At 35.9% G+C, this 23,421-nt stretch overlaps 1 protein-coding gene across 3 annotated transcripts in view; it reads right to left on the reverse strand.

Moving 5' to 3' along the window:
* The window catches only part of STAM2 (signal transducing adaptor molecule 2), a 49,662-nt gene that overhangs the window by 6,670 nt on the left and 19,571 nt on the right, over nt 1-23,421 (reverse strand). For 2 of the 3 annotated variants that reach the window (XM_090279803.1, XM_090279787.1), the window contains exons 6-13: nt 22,259-22,328; nt 21,494-21,680; nt 12,790-12,884; nt 7,245-7,327; nt 7,045-7,132; nt 6,023-6,077; nt 3,571-3,724; nt 936-1,105 (exon numbers count right to left, since the gene is read on the reverse strand). In XM_090279803.1, the coding sequence (XP_090135929.1) occupies nt 936-1,105; nt 3,571-3,724; nt 6,023-6,077; nt 7,045-7,132; nt 7,245-7,327; nt 12,790-12,884; nt 21,494-21,680; nt 22,259-22,328 (902 nt within the window). The remainder of the gene's footprint in view (nt 1-935; nt 1,106-3,570; nt 3,725-6,022; nt 6,078-7,044; nt 7,133-7,244; nt 7,328-12,789; nt 12,885-21,493; nt 21,681-22,258; nt 22,329-23,421) is intronic. The other variant, XM_090279795.1, reaches the window with a different exon arrangement.

The raw sequence follows: 23,421 nt of genomic DNA on the forward strand, positions 1-23,421 counted from the left end.
ACGAAGGCAAGGAGAATTGGCATACTCCATGTATGATGTTTAATCTACCTGCAAGATAGTCCTGACCTATAGTTTACTTGTTAACACTATTTAAAAAAAAAAAAAAAAAAAAAAACTAAGCTGAAAAATCACACTGAAATGCAGGACTTCTGTTTGTTCCTGTAACTACATACATTTATTTTAAAAGATATATAATTTCATATTATTCCAAATTCACTGCTTATAGTATAGGAGGATTAATGTTTATTTGTTTCTTCTCCACAATTCTTAGTGTCAGCCAAGATAACAAAATTTTACATTTTAACTGAACACCAATATGAAGAGGTTTACTTAATTTTCAGATATCTAAAAGTTATACTTATGGAATTTTAAGAGTAAAGAGAGACCTTAAGAGATCACTTATACATGCCTCTACTGAATGAACATTTTATGTGGCTAATAAGCAAAGTTAATAGAAGGCAAGATTTAAATAAGATTTTCTGAATAGAAGTGTTAGTATAAAAAATTAGACCACAAATTCCACAACTCAATCACACTTCTTTTAAGAGTCAAAATAACAACAGTTTTCTGATTCTTATGTGTGCATACAGATAAACATGTCTGGGACTACTTTGCTAGGTTGATTACAGCACAATGCTATGGTATATGTATGTTAGACTATATCACAGGCTTGGTTCCTGTAAGGGACGGTTTATTTTGTTCCAGGGACCCAGACTATAAGCCATGGACAACCATCTCAGCATGGGTAGCAAAGCTAAGAGCAGCACAAAATTCTTACTTTATGGGGTTATAAATGGGCAGTGCTATAACTTCATCTGAATAGTAAAACATGGCACTATTATTACAGAGAGGAAGGTCTATTTATTCTCATTCTGAAAGTCTGTAAATATTTAATGTATATAATTACTAAATTAACACAGCTCCCAAAAACTTACCTTAAATATGGAGCTTGAGCAGGCTGTGTTGTCACTGAGGAATTCAGGTTTGGAGGCAGAGATCTCAGTGGACCAATCTGGTCTGGTCCTAGGCTGTAGCTTTGGGCAACAGTAACTTGGTGAATGCTTTGACCCATATAATTTCCACCATGTGGTTGAACTGGATATGTCTATTAAGCAAAGAGAAAAAGTTTACTCACTGAACTTCCAGACATCTGCCTAACAATATATTTAAAACTTTAAAGAACTTAAATGAAATAAAATGTTATAATTCTTTGGAGAACAATCTGGTTTCACCAATCCATTCACCTAGTATAAAAAGCGGAGAGCTTCCAAATCATAGCACCAACTCTATGAAAATTTATTATTTACCTGGTTGTTCTTTTATTTTGCAGGGGGTTGAAAGGAAGGGAGGTAGTGTATCTTTAAGTAGCAGATTGGAATTCATCCAGGTTGCCCATTACTCAGTAATGTGTCTAGCTGTAGAGCCACAAAAAACTAAATACATTCTCTTGAAGGGCAGCCACAAGAATGATGACCTTCTTCACCCTCATCCCAGGATGACTTATATAAATCCTCCCTAAAAATGAAGCTAAGGACAAAAAGTTGCAGAATAAATGGCGTCAGGGCAGGGTGCAGGTCCTTTCTGGCAATGTCGCCTTTACTTACTGTCTTTAGGACAGACAGAACAAAAGTAAAGAATAATTTTGTGGGTAAAGGAGAAGATATCTTCAGGAAACAGTAAAATGGTCTAAGTCTCTTTGGATATTTATATGTAACCGACTTAATTTTCAGGGTAACATCTCCTTAAGAACAGGATCTACCATCTGTCTACCAAATACAGCATTCAAAACAATGCATATGTTTAATAAATATCATATAGTAACTATCATCACTCCGGTTTTAAACTAAGCTATTTTTTAAGCAAAAACCAGTGACATGAAAATTTAGAATGCTAGAAATGCCAAATTAACTATAATAAGTGCCATCATAATACTTCCTAAGCAGACATGTAACCACTCACTGACAACAGCCTGAGACCGTGGGAATGGACCTCTTCTGCAGTTCAAGGTTTCGGGTGGCCTTCACGGACATAACTAATGGTGTATTACTCCAATTATTTTAGTACAAACTTTTTTTCCACATTAGAATAGAAACTGAATATTTCAAATGCTGTTATAAATGGTGTACATAGAAATAAGGAAACAGAGTGGCAGAAAACTAATTTTTAGGTAAATGAATTGTGCTTAGCACAATACAGATGGTAAATTGTACGCAGCACAAAAACCTGACATAAGAATGACAACCCTTACAGACAAACAAAGCAGCAAATATAACATACAATTCTATTATGCAATGGTACAGATATTTCTATTTTGTTCAATTTTCACAGCAGTAGCAAATAACTCTTTGAAAAAAACAATACTGAATAAACTCAAGATGTCTTTTGCAGCCAGAAACTTTTCTACCCTCAATTGTAATGACTCTTTTATTATTTTCAAAAGTTCAGGGCATGGCATATTTAATAAATGCATCCTGTCTGATGTGACAGTTACCATGGTAATTATTCTTTTTTTACTTAACAATTATGTAATGTCAAGTCATCAAGATTATGCACCCACATTCCATCTTCTCTCCTTGGTATCTCCTCCACACACTTCTTTACATACCAGTTTTCATAAATTAACATAAATTTCATTCATCAGAGCTCATTTTAAATATAATTGCTAACTGGTTGAAATTTGAAAAAGGCCTCAGAATACTGGACACTGATAAATAAGTATTTACTTCTGCCAGGAATAACAGGTAAGGTGTAAAGTCTTAGAGAAAGATGCTGTTCATGAATAGCTTATTGAACCTGCATCAATAGGCCTGTATCATATCCTCATCGTACACAGGTTTTTAACAATTTCAGTCATGCATCTAAGAAAAGAAAATATAAAACATGATCTGAGAACAAATGAAGTTCATTAACTAAGGCTTTTAATAATTACGCTCTTTACAGAAATGTTAAATCTTCCTTGTTGAGTAACAGGAACAGTATTAGATATGTCGGTGACCTAAATCAAAGGATTTATATATTTATACTTACAAAAAGTATATTTACTTTTTATATTTACTTCAATGACTTATATTTACTTAAAGGATTTATGCTTTATATTTACAAAAGCATATATAATGAACCAGAAGTCCCCAAGTATATTTAGCGGTCACTTTATTAATGTTAAAAATGAATTTAAATGTATTTGGGCAATACTAGTATCTAAATTGTCCTGGTGAGCACTAATCATTTAATATACCTCCTCACCTAAGGACATGCTTATTGATTTTTAGAGAAAAGGGGAGGGAGAGAGCGAGAGGAGAGAAACATTGATCGGTTGACTCTCATACACACCCCAACCAGGGACCAAATCCACAACCTCGTTATGTGCCTTGACCAGGAATTGAACCTGTGACCTTTCGGTTTATAGGGCAATTCTCCAACTAACTGAGCCACAAGGGCCAGAGCTAATCAATATTTTTCTGACTATCAAAAATGAGTTTTAGAACCACAGAAATTTTAATACTATGCTTTAAAACTTTGCTTAATTAATCTTTTTTAATTTCAAAAAATGTTCTCAAAAAACATGCTCACCTGCATTGGAACCCCAGCTGATGAAGGTGGGTAATGTGCTGGAGGAGGGAGCTTTGAATAAACTGAATACACTGGTGCTTCATTCATCAATTTGTTACATAGTTCCAGAGCTTCCAAGACTTTTACATTCAATTCAGACAATTCTGAATGTTTCCTGATACAGAAGAAAAGCACTTTAATACTCTCTATATAAAGTTTTTAGGCATGTATTTAGCAGCACAAGTTATTTTTTTAATTTAGCACATTTTCTATTCATATTTTAAATGGTTCTTTATATGTAGGGTAGGGCAAAAGTAGGTTTATAGTTGTTCGTATGGAAAATAATACAATAATTACTAATTATTAATACAAAAATAAGCTCTATATTTTGTGTACTCACAACTGGAAACCTACTTTTGCCCCACTTTGTACAATGAAAGAATATTCACAAAGGGAAAACCGGAGGAGGAATTATTTAATTCCTATAATAACTAGGTAATATGACTTCATAAAATTAGGGAAAGTCCTTTCCACACCTCACAAAATGCAATCAATTCATAATTTTGGTGCTAGGAAAATTTTGTTCCATGTTATAGATTTCTGTTGGAAACTCAGTTACAAAGAAGAAAATATTCTCAATTTAGAAAGAGTCCAGCCAGGTCTGTCTTAAACATCTTAGTAGGAGAAAAGTACTCAGGCAAGGCCTAGGCCTGCTATGAAATATAATATGACTGAAATAAAAACACATTCACAAACAAAATCACACAGATTTTCATTTGGTTATACTATGAGAGGATCAACTGAAAAAAATTTTTTCAATAATTATCCTTAAAATTGCAAATGAAAATAATGTCTCTATAAACTAGTACTGCATTTATTTGTTGATTTCTTTTGAGAAAGTGAGTAAAACCTGATACCTTATTGTGTAAAAACAAATCCAAATAAAAATATGTTTAAATTTGCCCAAAGAACTCCAGAGGAAATCCTTCTGACTGGGAACATTTTTGTCTGTTCTCCTGGGAGTAGTAAAGAATGCCCTTCGCAACTGACACCTTCATGAACATTAAAAGGCCACTTTATCTGGCCTAAGACATCCAACAAGCCTTTTATTAAAGGTAGTTCTTTCTATATATACATAAGAGGCTCAAGAGACAAGAGGCAGAGGTGGGTAACCATACACAGGACTATCAATAAATGACCTGGATTGAGACCCACTGAGACTTGTCACCTTTCCTCTATTAGAATGTTATAGCGGGAGGGAAAAACAAAACAAAACAAAACATGGTGCTTCCTCTCCTGCATGTGTGGCTGTATAAGGCAGGTTAAACTCTATTTTCAGAAATATCAGTTGTCAACCACAAAGGAAGCTTCAGAAATTAGTGCCCATGCTAACAAAAGTGTGACTAAGAATTAACCATAAGCTTCTTTTACAGTTTGATTATTCCTTGACCATTATCATCCCTGCACTGAAACCAAAGTAGCAGATTTATAGACAGTTAATGTCTTCTCCAAAATAAGAACAAAAAAATGTGATGAGACTACCACCATAATTTCATTAAGTGCAACAGAGACTTATTTTTCATTTCTGTAGAAAATACAAAGAATTTACTTAAAATTCCCAATGGAACAAAAATTATAATCTTTAGTGACTAGAAAAAATCTTACTGCTACTACTGTTCTCTGGTAAAGGCAGATAAGTAGTTCCTGTTCTGCTTGTACTGTTTTATATAGTAGTTCAATAAACAGAATCTAGAAAGGGATGACTACAGCCTACTAAACACTTATCCTTGTTTTCCATTCACTATGGCTTCTCCCTCTGACTTCAGAGAGACCGTTCTGAGGAATAGGAGAAGGCGCAAAACTAAGTAAAAAGCTCAAAAACCTGAGTGTCTGTCCTTTGGTGCTGCTGCTATTTCTAAGGAAGAGTAAGACTAGGTGGTATAATGAAATTAAAAGCACAATAGAAATACAAGAAAGAAAAACAAGGTGTGTGCATTGGACTTAGCTTCACAAATAAAAGGCAAGTTTCATTTGAAAGGTTTACAAATGCTAATTCTGATCACATAACAAGACAATGAAGAGCTTGCCATCGGATCTGGTGTGAATGAAGACACCCTCGCTGCAGTCCTTAAAGACAATGCTTGCCTAAGATCTCTGTTCTCATTTCGTATTCTGTACAAATTTATTCATCATTACTCATTACCCCTCAATTCCAGCCCAAGTAAGAAAAATGAAGACCGGCACCATAAGAGCAAGGGTCCATGGATCTACATATACTCTATTACCATGAAAAAAAAATTGCTACCAAAAATAAAAGTACCACCTTCCTATTAGGTTGTAAGAGTTTAGGAACCTGATTAGAAAATTCAACAGACTGATTAGATTCATAAAAACTTCCTAGTTTAAAATTCTGCCCAAAACAGGTAAACATAAGAAAACTATATTTTTTATTCCCTGCACAAAATAATCTCACCTATCAATCTCTTCAAGTTTTTCATCTATCATTGGACCCATCTGTTGGCAGATATCTGTAAATACAAAAATATTTTAAGATCTTTTATCTTAAACCAGTTTAAGTAAATTTCAACAATTTATTATGCAACACCATGAATAATACAAAGAGAATTAAGATTATGATAAAGGACTATATAAGACCTAATTTTAATACTATTCAGCACAAATATTAATATGTGACCTAAGTCAAAAAAGAGAAATCCCATTGTGTTCTCTGAAAGAACTAAGTTTTACAGACTGAAATCTGGATTTAGCTCAAAATGAACTTGAGTTAGTGTATAAAATATGTAATTATGTACAGATGAGATATGAACATTTTCATTTACTTAAGCCATTTCAAAATTAAATAAGTGTATTTTCAAATGTAAATATATGTATTTTAATGTAAACACTAATATAATGAACACTACAATATTCCATATTCACAACTGAACTTTCTTCTATTAAAAGATTTAAGAAGATTTATCCATTTATCATAGATTTTTCTCTCAAAGGATTTTTTTTAAAGGCATAAAAAGCATTGTTTTTTACTTGTTTCAAATTTCTTGACATCTAAAAAGACACACCAATGTGCATCAAATGACTATATTACTAAGTTAACACAGATCATGTATTATTTTATTTTAACCTTTAAAATTATGATATAAGGGAATTAAAACAGGAATAAGAATTTCTAACATCTTGACTCAGTTAATTTAATAGGCTACTATTTCTAATTCTGTCCTTTTTTGGACTGCAAATCTCTTCAGCCAATTTCATCAGTGGACTTACAGAAATACAAAGACTTCCTTCTTGAACAAGATAGGCAATCTTATAACAACAATTTCCATGTAATATATTCATTAAATAACTATACTAGTCTGTTTCCCACTAGAGATTTCTAATCTCTACAAGCAAACACAAGGCAAAAGAAATTTAAGACATTATAAATAGCTAAAATATTAAAGGACATTAAAATAATCCCTAATATTTATTGACTACCTTCTAAGTCCAAAAGGTCTTGGGAGTCTGGTTTTGAGTCAGTTGGATCTATACTCTGGAGTATCTGCAGGGCTCTATCCATCTTCTCCTAAAAAGATGATAAAACACATTAAAAACTCACTAGAGTTTTAATTTCAATGAATAAGGATAACACATTTTGAAAGTCTTGATAATTTAACTATTAAACAAAAGAACTCTACCTCATCTATATAAACAGGTTCAGGCTCTGATTTCTTAATTTCTTCCTCCTCCTCATCAATTACATTCAAATTGTCCACAGCTGCTAGGAAAACAAAGTAAACTTTAAGTTCCTCAGCATTTACTTAGGAAAAAAGGAAACCCTTTAAATGGTAGTCATCACATTTCATAATCAATAACATTACATATGTTCATTCATTCATGCCACAAATATTCATTTAGTCCTTACAATGTGCCAAGCACTGCTTCAGGCACTGGAAATACACAAGTTGAGTAAAACAGACATCTGCTCTGACAGAACTTACATTTTAGTGGAAAAAGCAAGCAATATTAATGAGAATAATTATTACATGCATTTTCTGGAAAACAGAGTATTTCCAGTAAAGTGGAAAAATATACAAGAGAGTAGGGTATTATCTAGTTAGCTAATTCCAGTTAAATCTATGAAATCCTTTTACAGTCTTTCCTTGATATAAAAATGTATTTTCTATATGAACAAAAAATAGAGTTGATTGCAACCTAACTGATAATAATTAAAGCAAAACAAAAATACTTTTCATATAGAGAAGGCTGAAATCTATTTTCTAAGTTGTACTTGCTCATCCAGAAGAATTCTTTGCCTCTTAAATAACAGCATGGAAGAGTCTAACATTTTCAGAATAAAGCTTCCTTTAGTCCACAATTTAAGAGTTTCCAAAATTAAAACAACAGCTTTGTTTATAAATCCATTTCAAAGGATCTGCGTAATTAGTCATTAGTCACAGCATGATTCTCAAGGAAACTGATAAGAGTATAACATCAGGTTACTTTTAGCAAATGCCTATTTGAGTACTTCTGTATGCCCAGTTTTGTGCCATGCATTGTGTGCGAGTTTATAAGAATTCTAAGCATTGATCTGTTCACTTTACTCCTGGCTGGTTTGGCTCAGTGGATTGAGCGTCGGCCTGCGAGCTAAGTGTCGCTGGTTCAATCTTCCAGTCAGGGCACATCAGAGAAGGAAAATTCTGACTCCAAAAAACCTCCGCTGCCTTGCAGCATACCTCTTAGGGGAAAGGCTAAGGGAGTAAACCCCGACAGAAAATCCGGAGCCGGAGTCCCTAAGGCGGTTTGACGTCGTAGTCAACACCGGCAACTCCTGCAGCGCACCTGAAGCCAAGCTGTATTGACTCCGTCTTTCCCTTGGACCCTTCAGCTGCGAAGAGAGGGGGGGTCTGCTGCATGGGCAACAGCAGACCCTCCATATCACCCTGCCCAGGCTCTGTAGCTTCAGCTTCACTGGAGAGGACACTCCAGCGTCATCGCAAGATGTCGATTCAACACGGGAGGAGACAGATACCGTGTCACTCCCGAGTCGGACTGCACAGCCATTCTCGGCGGTGCAGATAGACTCTTAAGAAGCTACACCATCGTCTCTCGAGACGGACGGCTGCCGACGAGGATAGCAAATGTGAATGCCTGGAGTTAATGGAGACAAGATGAGTGCTGGCTACTTGGAGGAGGCAGAACTGTTCTGGCCATGAAGGAGCACTCAGAGTATAAGTAAAAGTGAAAAAAAAAAAAGAAAAGAAAAAAAAAAGAGCAAGAGCTTTTAGAAGAAAGAATAAAAAAAGGAAACCAAAAAGTAACCCCAAGCACAACATGGATGCTGGACAGTAAGGTATCCACCTTGATTTCAATGCTCTTCTTTTCTATTATGACTTAAAAAAAAAAAGTTAGGTGTAATTCATCAAGCCACTTAACAGACTTAGTCACAAAAACGAAAAATATACACTGTGGGGTAGTCAGATGGATTCACAAGTGCCTAAACAATCATAAGATGCCAATTAATGTATCAAATACCAGGCAGGAGGACGGTTCCTAATGCTGTGTCACGGGTTCCAAAAGGTGTCCTGCCCTAATGTTATTACCAGAAACTTGGTTAAAGACATAAATGGCAATTTCCAGTCAAGATGGAGAGGTAGGTAAACATGGCTCACCTCCTCACACAACCACGTCAAAATTACAACTAAACTATAGAAAAACCATCTCTCAGAAACCATCAGAAACTGAGCTGATTAGAAGTCCACAACTATGAAATTAAAGAAAACACATCCATCCAGAGTGGCAGGAGGGGCAGAGATGTGGAACAGGCTGGTCTCACACCTATGTGACCTGGATAAATATCTGGAGGGATATCTCAGGAGCGAGGAGTCCCAGCACTACGCTTGGCCCCTTAGCCCAGGGTTCTAGTGCCAGGCAGATAAGTTCCCATAACTTCTGGGTGCAAAAACCAGTGGGGACTGAGTCAGTGGAAAAAACTTGTGGAGTCCCAAGCAGTTCCTCTTCAAAAACCCACATACGGACTTACTCAAACTCACTCCCTCTGAGCTCCAACACCAGGGTAGCAGCTTGAAAGGCACCAGTGGCATACAGGGAGGAACTGAAATGTCTGGGACCAAGGTGAAAGATGGGGGACAGCTTTCTCCCAGACAGAAAGGCAGGAAGAGTCCATTGTTCCTTTTCTGATCCCATCCCTCACAGAGCCAGAGGTCAGGTGCCATATCTAAGACTCCATCAACCTTTGCCCCACACAGATCTCTTGGGACTCTGTCCTACCCAACTTACAGGCCCACCCAAGCTGTTAACAGTGACTTTTCCATATGAATGCTGGTCTGGGATCAAGCTTCCCAACTTCTTAAATCCTCTCAAACAAGCAACAAGCAGCCTCAGTGAGCCCTCTGCCCCAATACCTCTTGCTAAGTGGCCCAACGCCTGGCACCAGCAGTAGCCAGCCTAGGTTCACAGCCTGGCTTCACCTGGAAACCTTCAAGCCCAGCACAATCAGCAGCTATCTCAGATTGCTTTATAGCTCAGGCAGTGTGGTCTGCACCACCTGGGAAACACCAGAGCTTGCACACCCAGTGGACAATTACAGACCACATCAGAGCACTACCACCCTGCACCTGCACAGTAGATCCTCTATGGAGGGTGGAGGTTGGTGGTCAGTGGTCACAGCCAGTCCTTGCAGCTGATTGCCCTTGGTAAATCCCTCCCATTGACCTACGAACAGTAATCAAGACTCAACTATAAGAGGAGGGTGTACTCAGCCTACATGGGGGGCACACCTTGAATTCCCAGTCTGGGTGATAGGGGAGACTGTGCCATTGGACTCTACAGGAAATCTACTACATTAGGCTAAAATATCAAGACAGGGAGTCATAGCAGCTCTACCTAATACATAGAAACAAACACAGGGAGGCTGCCAAAATGACAAGACAAAGAAACATGACTCAAATGAAATAACAGATCAAAACTCCAGAAAAAGAACAAAATGAAATGGAGATAAGTAATCTATCAGATGCAGAGTTCCAACATTGGTTATAAGGATGCTCAAAGAACTTAGTGAAGACCTCAACAGCATAAAAAAGATCTAGTCAGAAATGAAGAATACACTGATTGTAATAAAGAACAATTTACAGGGAGACAACAGTAGAGTGGATAAAGCCAGAAGCAAATCAATGATTTGTAACATAAGGAAACAAAAAACAACCAAGCCGAACAAGAAGAAAAAAGAATCCAAACAAACAAGGAGAGTGTAAGCAGCCTCTGAGACAACTTCAAGCAGTCCAAAATTTGTATCATAGGGGTTCCAGAAGGAGAAGAGAAAGGGCAAGAAATAGGAAATCTATGAAAAAATAATGAAAAAAATTCCTCTAATTTTGAAGGACACAGACATGCAAGTCCAGGAAGCACAGAGAGTCCCAAACAAGATGGATGCAAAGAGGCCTGCTCCAAGACACATCATAATTAAAATGCCAAAGGTTAAAGATAAAGAGAATATTAAAAGCAGCAAGAGAAAAGCAGTAAGTTACCTCTAGGGGAGTTCCCATAAGACTGTCAGCTGATTTCTCAAAAGAAACTCTGCAGGTTAGAAGGCACTGGCAAAAAATATTCAAAGTCATGAAAAGCAGGGACCTACAGCCAAGATTGCTTTACCCAGGAAAGATATCATTTAGAATTGGAGGGGAGATAAAGAGCTTCCCAGACAAGAAAAAATTAAAGGAGTTCATCATCACCAAACCATTATTACATGAAATATTAAAGGGACTTATTTAAGAAAAAGATCAAAACTATGAACAATAAAATGGCAATAAAAACATATCAACAATTGAATTTAAAAAACAAACTAAGCAAATATGTACAGAGACAAAATCATGGATATAGAGAGGGTTCTGACGGCTGCCAGATGGGAGGGAAGTATGGGGAAATGGGTGAAGAGGTGAGGGGATTAAGAAGTACAAATAGGTAGTTACAGAATAGCCATGGGGATGTAAAGTACAGTATAGGAAACGGAGTAGCCAATGAACTTATATGCATGACCCATGGGCATGAACAATGGTGTGGGGATTGCCTGAGGGAGTGGGGGGTGCTCGGTGAAGGGGACAAAGGGGAAAATGTGGAACTGTAATCAATAAAATCAATAAAATCAATAAAATTTTTAAAAATTTAATAAATTATAGCTATTTTTTTAGTCAGGTTGACAAAAAATATTTTTTGTGTGTGCCACAGAATTTTAGTAATTAGTTTATGTGTACCATGAGATGAAAAATATTGAAAATCACTGCTATATACAATGCATAGAGCTTTCAATTTAAGTCCTCTAGAACTGGTACGGATTATCATCAACATGTCCTGCAATGAGTCAGTATAAAGAATGACTGACTTTAGAATCCTGGCTATATGACCTAGTAGCCACATAACCCCTCATCCTCAGTTTCCTTACCTGTAAAATGGGGTAACGAAAGCACATATTCTCACAGACTCGTGAGGATCAAATAGTGTAACCGAAGGATTTAGCAAAATGCCTGATACATGACTGCTCAAACATCACTGAGCTCTTTTATTTCTGATCACCAGCATTATTAGTATTATTATTATTAGCTGTTCTTTACACTCAGCTCTGGTCACCTCCTTGCCTTATAACAAATGGAAGCTTTCTCTGCATGGTTGATAGCCGCTGAGGGGAACTGCCCATAGCTACAATACTGGGAGAGGGAACCTACTATCTTGATTACATTACTTTAATATTGTCTGGAGTGCTCTAGGATCAAATCAAGATAAGGAGTAGTCTAAATCTTAGGAGTACTTCTAACCTCTGTAATCACACTTGGCACTGGTCAACCACCCCCTACCCCCATCATCCCTCCTTCCACACTGTGGTTCAGTGATGAATAAAACCAGTATTTTATGTATTGAACAGACACAAATGGCCTCTTAAGTCATAATTAGGTTAAAAAATATACGTGATCACAGATTATTTTATGCCTTATATGTAACTATGTATGTTAAATGTCAAAGGATTTAAAATATTATGATAAGGAAATAATTCTTGGAATTCACCTGGATAAGTTAACCCCTTAATCTGGTTAAGAAGTTGGTTAAATTGTATTACCTATAAATGTTTTAAAACAAGAGTTAAATGCCAATTTACTTTATAGTCAAAATTAAACCATAAATTCAAGTGCAAAAAACTTTAATAAACTTAACCTTTCCTAAAATGTAACTTACCTGCCTCAGATTCCATGTTTAAATTAGTTGTTACAAAATTAGATGGGAAGAGTCCTACTCCTCTGTGATTTTCTCCTTTCCACCAATTGGCATCACTGAAAATACAGTGTAAAAATGTCATTTGTTTCTATACATTTTAGATGAATTAAAATAAAAATTAAATTTAGCCTACTTTGAAAAATACTAATTCACATCCAACTATATTTATTTATTTTTAAAGATTTTATTTACTTTTTTAGAAAGAGGGGAAGGGAGGGAGAAAGAGAGGGAGAGAAACATCAGTGTGTGGTTGCCTCTCATGCACACTCAACTGGGAACATGGTCCACAACCCAGGCATGTGCCCTGACTAGGAATTGAACCAGCAGCGCTTTGGTGCGAGGCTGGTACTCAATCCATTGAGTCACACCAGCCAGGGCACATCCAACTATATTTAAAAGTAGTTCTTAAATTCAATAAAAGATATAGAGAAGCACAAATAAAACAAATTCATATTCCCATACATACTTTTAGAATCAATTAGCAATTGGTAACATTTTATTCTAGGCTTTTAAAATAATAAAGATTATAGATAATACTGAAGTCCCCTTTATCAACAACCACACTACGCTCATATGTAGCCTTCCTGCCACTTTATTTTTTATTCATTTACAAATATCTTTAAGCCTACTCTATAGATTTAGATGTTAACCATTATAGATCTTTTTAATTTTGTACATTAATACTTTCAGATCTTTGATTCAGAAGTTTATCCTTTCTAAATCAAAGTTCCATCACACAAATAGGGCATATTTGATTTATCCATTACCATAAAGATGGACATTTAGGAATTTCCAGTCTTTCACCATTATAAAGATTGCAGTAATGATCACTCTAGATTCTGGGGGCACACATGCAACAATTCTCTAGGCTCATGCATGAACATGGACTTGCTGGGCCACAAGATATAAGCACTTCTCATTTTATTAGATATTGTCAAATGTTCCCTAGGTCATAGCATTCACTCTCCTCCTTCCCTAAGCAGCACGTGAGAATGTCATTTCCCCTCATGCGTGTTAACTCTCCAAGCAACACTTGATATCAGACAGGGGAGAAATCCTGTCTAATCTGCACTTCCCAAGTACCTACATGATTGCCGGCCTTTCAGATTGCCTCTTCTGTAAACTGGCTGTTCGTATCTTCTGCCCATTTTTTTCCCAACTGTGTCTTGTCTGTTTTCATGGAACTGTAGGAGTTCTTTCCACATTCTGGATAGCAATTGTTTATCTGAACTTCATTATGAACTACTTTCTCTCTCAAACTTATCTTTTAACATGTTTATGGTTTTTTATTTCATGTTTTTTGTTCCATGTTATAAAATTTAACAATCTTTTTTTTTTTAACTTACACCTTAAAAGAAATCTTTATCTTTGAACTCCAAAATCTCTTCTATATACTTGTATTTAATAGTTTTAGTTTTATTATTCCATTCCCATGTTTAGGTCTTTAATTCATCTGGAATGAAATTTTAAGTACTGTGTGAATCTGGATCAAATTTTATTTGTATTGTATAAAGAGCCATTTACCCCAGCAAAACTGACTGAATAATATCACTCTTTTTTTTTTTTTTTTTTTTTTACTGATTTATCATATCCTATCTTTCAAACAGCAAGCTACTATCTGTTCATGAATCTATTTCTGGATTTTATTCTGTTGCAATAGTCTATACATTAACGTACTAGAATTTATTAATATGCCTGATTCCAAGCAGGGAAAGAATCAGCCCTCTCTGTTATTGTATACCATTACATTTCTACGTTAATATTAAAGTGTTTTCAAGTTCTCTATAAAAAGTTGTGTTGGGATTTTAATTGGAAATGCACTGAATTTATGTATTCTTGTGGGAAAAATTAACTCTATAATATTAAGGTTTCTTTATCATGAAGCCAGTATATCTCCCTTCATTTATATTTATATAAATGTCATATATATTTATATTCCTTTATACCTTTCAAAGAATTTTATATAATTTTTTCCATAAAGGCCTTATACATCATTGTTAGGTTTCTGTATTCTTGATCATTTATCATTTTTGATACTATTGACAATTGCATGTTCTCTTACATTTTCTTAAGTAGTTGCGATTACAGTAAAGTATACCACTGATTTATATTTTGAGCTTGTATCCAACAACCTTGATGAACTCTTATCAGTTTTAATAGTTTGTCCATTGATTCTCCTGAACTTTCTCTATAGAAAATCATAGAATCTAGAAATAAGGGTAAGTTTATCTAAAATCTGACTTACTAAACAGGCATTCTTAAAGATGAAACTTAAGGATTAATTAACTTCTGTGATTCTGGGATCTGGTCATATGGCAGCATAGGCAGACATGTCTCACCTCTTTGCATAACCACATCAAAATTACAACTAAAATATAGAACCATCAGCCAGAACTGCCAGAAATCAAGTTGAATGGAAGTCTGACAACTATAGAAATAAAGAAACTACATCCATCAAGATGGGCTGGTCTCTCGCCCATGTGTGATGATAAAAGTTTGGGAGGGATATCTCAGGAGTGAGGAGTCCCAGCCCCACTCCAGGCCCCTCAGCCCAGGGATCCAGTGCCAGGAAGGTAAGTCCCTATAACTTCTGCCTGCAAAAACCAGAAGGGAATGAGTCGATGGAAGAAACTGCTGAAGCCCCAAGAAGTTACTCTTAACCCACACACGGCTCACCTACTCAGACTCACTCCCTCTGAGCTCTAGTACCAAAGTAGCAGCTTGAAAGGCACTAGTGGTATACAGAAAAGAACTGAAGTGTGTGGCATCAAGATGAGCAGAGGCCATTGTTTCTTTTCTAAATCCTTTCCCCACAAAGCCAGCAAGCTGGAGCCATATCTGAGACTCCATCAACCTGGTTAACACTGATTGACCCACCCTGGAGATCCCCAGACTCCAACCCCACTGAAGCCGCTTTTCCATATGAATGGCTGATCTTGGCTCATGCTTCTCAACCTCTTAAATCCTATCAAGTAAGTAACAGCTGGCTTTAGTGAGCTCAAGGACCAGCACTAGCAACAGTAGCTCAGATTCACAATTTGGCTTCACCTCAGAATCCCCAAGCCCAGCACAATTAGCAGCCATCTCAGATTGCTTTATATAGCTCAGGCAGGGTACCCCAGGAAAAACACCGGTGGGGGCTGACCTTGGTCTGCACCACCTGGGAAACCCAGGGCCAGCAAACCCAGTGGACAGCTACAGATCATGTAAGAGCACCACCACACTGCCCCTGCACGGCTGATTCCCATGAGGGTGAGTGTTGGTGGTAAGTGGTCAGAGCCAGTCCTCACAGATGAATAGCCTGGGTAAATCCCTCCCAATGATCTGCCAACAGCAACCAAGACTCAACTACAAGAGGTGGGTGTACTCAGCCCACACAAAGGGCGCACCCCGAGTACCCAGCATGGGAGATGGGGAGGCTGTGCAACTGGATCCTACAGGACACCTACTACATTAGGCAACACTACCAAGATATGGAGTCAAAGCAACTCTACTCAATACACAGAAACAAACACAGGGAAGGTGCCAAATTGATAGGCAAGAAATAGGGCCCAGATGAAAGAACAGAATAAAACCCTAGAAAAAGAGCTAAACAAAACGGAGATAGCCAATTTATCAGATGCAGAGTTCAAAACACTGGTGATAAAGATGCTCAGAGAAATGACTGAGTAGGCCCACAAAATAAAGGAAGAAGTGAAGGTTATACAAAGTGAAATAAATAAAAATATACAGGGAACCAACAGTGATGGGAGGAATCTAGGATCCAAATCAACGATTTGAAACTAAAGAAATAAACAAACATTCACCTGGAACAGTAAGAAGAAACAGGAATTAAAAACAACAGTGAGAGGCTTAGGAACCTCTGGGACAACTTTAAATATATCCACATCCAAATCTTAGGGGTACTGGAAGGAGAAAAGAAAAAGCAAGAAATTGAAAACTTATTTGAAAAAATAATAAGGAAAACTTCCCTAATTTGGCACAGGAAATAGACATACAAGTCCAGGAAGCAGAGAGAGTCCCAAACAAGGTGGACCCAAAGAGGACCACACCAAGACTCACCAAAGATTAAAGATAAAGAGAGAATCTTAAAAGCAGCAAGAGAAAAGCAGAGAATTACTTACAAATGGGTACCTGTTAGACCATCAGCTGATTTCTCAAAAGAAACTTTGCAGGCAAGAAGGGACTGGCGAGAAGTATTCAAAGTGATGCAAAGAAAGCAAGGACCTACAACCTAGATTACTCTATCCAGCAAAGCTATCATTTACAATAGAAGGGCAGATGAAGTGCTTCCCAGACAAGGTAAAGCTAAAGAAGTTCAACATCACCAAGCCATTATTATATGAAATGTTAAAGGGACTTATTAAGAAAAAGAAGATCAAAACTATGAACATTAAAGTGACAACAATCTCACAATTATCAACTGAATCAAAAAACAAACTAAGCAAACAACCAGAACAGAAACAGAATCATAGTTATGGGGGACATTTGGAGGGTGATCAGCTGGGAGGGGGAAGGAGGAGAAATGGGGAAATGGTGCAGAGATCAAGAAGCATAATTGGTTGGTACAAAATAGACAGGGTGATGTTAAGAATAGTACAGGAAAGGGTGAAGCCAAAGAACTTATATGCAGTACCCATTGACATGAACTAAGTGGAGGGAGGGGGGATTACTAGAGGAAAGGTGTCAGGTGGAGGAGGGCAAAGGGAAAAAAAACTGGGATAACTGTAACAGCATAATCAACGAAATATTCTTTGAAAAGTCTATGATTCTGAAACATAATTTTATTTAAAAAGCACAACAAAGAGAATTTACTGTCTTAATTCACATGCTGGTGGCTCATGCTCCTGAGAATAACACTAGCCAATCAGATTAGTTTTCTTTTTCCATGAAGGTTATGTTGCTTACTGTGAAGGACATTGAGACAAAAGCTTTGTCTGTTAAATTTTAGGGGGACCACTAATGTTTTGATTTTAATAAAATTTAGTTTTGATCTTTAAAATAAGTGCTACAAAGATATGAAAGAGCTACCTATCACCCAAATTCTTAAAGTCAGAAAGTAACTGATATATTGACAGTTCTAAGGAACTGTCATATCTATAGGATGAGAAACTCTCCCTTATTCTCACATACTTTCTTAAGTTGAAATTTTCATTTTGAAAAGGAAAGCTGAACTTAAAGGAATTTTTAAATAAAACCAGAGAACAGAAACTTGTGAAACTGATGCACGGATTTTACTTGAACCTATCAACAATTTTATGTGTAGCTCTCCTTAGTGGTTCTACTAATGTAGGATAATTTACCTCCCAACCACTGCTGCAAACTCCTTGATGAAATATAAAAAGAGGCAAAACAACGAAATGCCATGTCAATGCATAATGATTCCTTACTAGTCCTAATCCAGTTCTATATCCTCTCCATTGGTAATCAGTTGAGTCTATGGAATGTTAATGGCACAAAATATGTAAATTCCTAAATTAAGGTAATTTGGCAATGTAGTTTCACATAAACCATTTGATAATTAAGGAAAATTTTATATCTACAGATTTTTATGTTAAGAAAGTCAGTCACAGCTGAGTGAAAAATGATGCAAGTATAAAAGATATAACTTTACCTTCAACAAATTGATTATTCAGCTAACATTTATGAAAGCCATGCAAAGAGGGGATAGACCCTGGACTAAACAGTGAAGCTACAAAGATAATTATAAAACAGTTTCTACCCTCAAGAAATTTAAAATCTAGTACTGTATTTTTCAACCCTCCCTACCAACTAAGACATGTTACCTTGCTTTACCTTCTAGGGTTTGTTCCCTCCCGCCCTTTCCTCCCACCCAGGCAAGTGCTGACCCTCTTCAGAATCAATTCATCCAGCAGGAGAGACATATGTGAAGAAGTAATACAATACAATATGAGAAATGCTATCACATATCCAGGGAGCTATAGCAGCACCAAGATAGAACTCCTAATTTACAGGTAAAGGCAGAGAAGGGTTTAAATGCTCCTTAGGGGATACAAAATCTAAGATGGGTTTTGAAAGTTAAGTAGGCACTTACCAGGAGGAAAAGGAAATGAGGGCTATGGAAATAAAAATGCCCTTCTCTATGATGGATAAACAAGAACAAAAGAAGTACAAAGAAATAAAATACTTTGCACACTGAGGTAAACAAAAAACAAAGTTATCTTGTCTCATTTTAGGCCTCAAAATAAATAAAAACCTAGCCTTTGATCTGTGACAATCATGTAAGAAAAGTGCTATTTCTACCACAGACATACAAATAGTAAACCTGGAACCTTGGTCATCTCATGGGGGTGTCTGGTCCTTAATTTACCTGTTTTATTTTTTAATTTGGGGAACAAATCCTTCTAAAGCCTGGACTCCCTTGAAAACCTTCCTTGAAAGTAAAATCCCTTTTCTTTTCTAAATGCATTTGCTTCTTTGACAGAGCTTTCCAGGAAGAGAGAACCAAAGAACAATTCCATAAAAGTCTAATGAAAACATGGCATTTTTGGAACTGCAAGAATTCCACTTAATTATTTAAAATGGTACATACAGAACAAACAAGGAATGGTGAGACAAAAGCTAAAAATGGAGAAAGTAAAAAGCTTTTTTGGTATATTGTTAATAAGAAATGTGTGCCATTTCTATCAGCTCTGTGTTTCTTAAGTTGAAGTCCAAGAACGCTTATTTTTCAGGACTTTTCCAAGTTCTACATGTGAAATTTCCAATTTTATATTTTCATTTCCACAGCAATGTAAATACAACAAATAAGAGTCATATTCTGGATCACCTAGATTGCCTCCATTTAACCTAAGACTGCCACTTAAGTAACCAAGTTTACCTTTGTGTTTAAAATCTTGCAGTGATAACCAATCACCCAGAATGACAACATTTAACCTATTCATGTTGATGAGATGTCTGTGGCAATGTTAAGACTGGGTCTCTTATCTCCAAAACGAGAATACGTAATCAACTTACACATTCCATCATGTGCATGTTGAATTCTCTCATCAATTACAAAGAAAAAAGTCCTTTTTTTTGCAATGGTAAGCCTCAACTGAAAATAGTTTTGTGTGAGTCTAAGTTATTTAATAAATTTGTGCTATAATCAGATATCAATGAAATAACATGTGCAACACAATAACATAACCCATTACTCACTGCAAGTCTGTAGCCTGTAACAGGTATATTATGCCACACAAACACCAAGTGACATCGAGGGATACAATATGTATAAAGGATTCACACAGTTACAAAAGAAAAACTCAGATTCAGTTATCATTTTACAGGGTAATACACAGACCTGATGAAGTACTTGTGCCATTTATTTATCTGTATTTTATTTACTTTGTGAGCAGCAAGTAACTTTAGAACCATTTAAGTAATGATCATTCAAGTAATATCAAAATTTGAAACTCAGAGCAAAAATGACTCCATTTTAGTTTTGCTTCTATTTATTTTACAAATGTCTTTAATTGTATAGTTGTATAAGAGTTACAGAAGTATAAATATAAATTATTTTGTATATATTCTAACTAAAACTACACTCAGAAGCCTGACCTTTCAGACTATAGGTGTTCAAGGCCACACTCTCTCTTCACCTTCATATCTATTTACTCTCCTTCAGGGACATGTGCTCCATTAGAAATGGTTATTTTAAAAAAAGCAAAAAACTTCTGTGAACATAAGTGTTATCTTGACTGCCTGAGACCTTTGTTTTCCTGTTCTTTCTGTTACAAAATTTTTCCTGTCCTGTCAAGACCAAAGTTCACCTGAATGGACCCTGGATAAGCCTTCTTTCCCAGATGCTGCACCACATGCTAATCTGCTCTCTTTGGACACCAACATTACCTCTTTTATGGTGTTCACACTCTGCATTCCATACAATTACCTGTATAGTAATTTTGACTCCCTAACTTTATTCTAGGTTTTAGAAAACAGAACTGTATCCTCGTTCATTTTTTATTTAAACAGAGCCTATTACACAAGTTTCTCAATATTTACCACAGCACAGCAAAGCCATTTTTGTGTACGTATTTATCCATTTAAAAATACACTACACTAATGTATCTTTATTAAGCTATTCATAATGGATACCACATACATTTGCAATCTCTGTTCATAGCAACATGCTGTTAGGTCTCGCTCTTGTTAAATTTCATCAACTTCTTCTAAAAGCAAAGTAATGTTTGGAATTAGGCCCAATAAAGACAGATGTAGTCTTTATTACAACTTTAAATGATAGAGAAGTTGTCAGGGAGAGTTGAGTAACAAATTAAGAATTAGGGAGAAGCCAACCGTACCTTTTGGTTGCTTTGATCAAAAGGTAATATAACTATATTTATCCTAAAGTGTATTTGCTGGTAATTTTGGAATACAAAATTGCCAAGGTAAATTTACTAAGATGACTGAATATGTATGTTTCTCGACTGTGGTAATCAATCATTTAATACATTTTTCATCCAAGATAAAAAGACCAAGTTCAACATAATTAAGAAGATCACATTACCTAGTCTCTTTTATAAGTTTTATTTTAGAAAAAAATAATTAAGATATGAAAAGGTGCTATGATTGACAAAGTCAAAGAGCTGGATATCTAGGATTCTAAATTAAGGATATTATCTTTAACTTCTAACTGTTCCAGAAATAAAGATTTAAAACATACCTGTCATCCAAAACAATAATAATTTCACCATGTTTAAAGGTAAGTTCATTGTCCTCAACGGCTTCAAAATCGTATAAAGCTCTCACTTTCCTTGCAACTTTATTATTTAACTGAACGTCTGCAGATGGATATAAGGATTTTGTTTCTGTATGTTGCTGCGTCTGCTCTTGCAACGATAATTCAATAGCTAGTTTGAAAAATTAAAATGCAAAAAAAAGGTAGCCAGAATTAATTTTGTTTTTTAAAAGTTTAAAAAGAAAAAATAATGTAATATTTAATAAGGATAAATCAAGTGAATATTTTATTTATCCAATTAAACATTAAGCAGTTAACTTTCTTGAGGGGCAGAGAAGCACGACATTTTTTAAAATAAAGTTTTTGCTCATTCCTTATTATAACAGTCTGTCATATACAGCAGCTATTATTTTTATAGCAAACAGATTGTGACATTTTAATATGGGTAGCTTTCCATATAGGACAAGCTGGGAACATATATTTCTGTGCTTGACTCATAACTTTGGCATTAAAGAAAAGGTGAAATGTAAGCTTTCCCAAGGTAGGACATTTCATACATATTACTGACAAAAATAATGAACTAATCTTACTATCATGTCAATTGTTTTCCTTTCTTTTCAGACCCTACTAGTGTCTATAATTGAGGTAAAACACTAAAAGTATACTCAGTTTTATTATAATTTTTATTTCAATAAACTGTTCTGTCAAGGATGTTTCCAGCAACATTAAATTACATATTTGATGATTCACCTTTAGCTATGTCTTCATCTTCTTTGTTTTTGTTCGATGATGTACCATTCTTGGCAGCAGCTGAGACAATCTGTAAGTGTACAAGTAAAATAAACACAACTACCCTTTCAAAGAAAACACAAGCTCTATAATTACTCGCACATGCTAATTTAAAATAAAACTGATGATAACTAATGAGTTTCATTTAAAAGTGAATTTCTTTATGATATTTTTAAGTAGGTGTTTTCAAATACTAAAATAAAACATCAGAATTTTCAAGAAAACATTATAAGCTCAAAAAGGACACAAACTGGCTTATATACTGCATAACTCTTAGTATCTGACACAGCACTTGGCATACAGAAAATACTTAAATAAGAATCTTCCCTGATTGCACTTCCTGATCTACATCATCCAAGGTCTCTACTCAGTGAGAGGTGCTACATCACTACAGATGTACAGCCACAAAAGAAGCGGCAGCAAGAAGCCATGATAACTACTGAAGAGGAGGGAGGACAAAGAAAAGGGGTGCAGTTCTAGGGATGCATATTAAGCCCTCTTTTACTACTCATTGCATTTGAATGGTAGTGGCTCTTCAGGAACAGCAGAGGACAAAGGAACGTCATGCTTAAATTTTAAGGCATGGAAGACAGAGATGTCCAGGATTCTGAATCATTAATCAGCTCTTTAACACAGATTTCTGAGAATGGCATGCAGAAAGGACAGAGCAGGAAAATGCTTGCTTTTTCTAACTTAATGACTTCTATCCTCCAAATCTACCATGAATCCTTAGGCCTGGTCAGCTGTAAAGATCCTTTTCTCTCTTTAGTCTACAGTCTACAATAAAATTTACACACACACACACACACACACACACACAGATATATATATATATAGTTGTCTTCCTAGTCTTTTTCCCTAACCCATATGATAATATTAGAGGGCAAGAGGCACTAAGAGCAAATCCCAAGATACAATGTTTTTCTCCCACCAACCTAAATAAACAGTCCACACAGTGACTCACTACCCCTGCTTCCACTCTGTCCTAACTAAAGCTATCCCCCATCTCCCCAAGTAAATTTCATCTTGTAGTTCCACCATCTTATATATATAAACCATTCCTTCTGGGCATATTCACTCTTTAACAGGTCTTGAGCTTTCTCTATCTTCTGAATACATTCCAA

This window comes from Furipterus horrens, unplaced genomic scaffold, assembly GCF_987537825.1.
Source record: "Furipterus horrens unplaced genomic scaffold, mFurHor1.1.pri manual_scaffold_1, whole genome shotgun sequence".
NCBI classification, from domain to species: Eukaryota; Metazoa; Chordata; class Mammalia; order Chiroptera; family Furipteridae; genus Furipterus; species Furipterus horrens.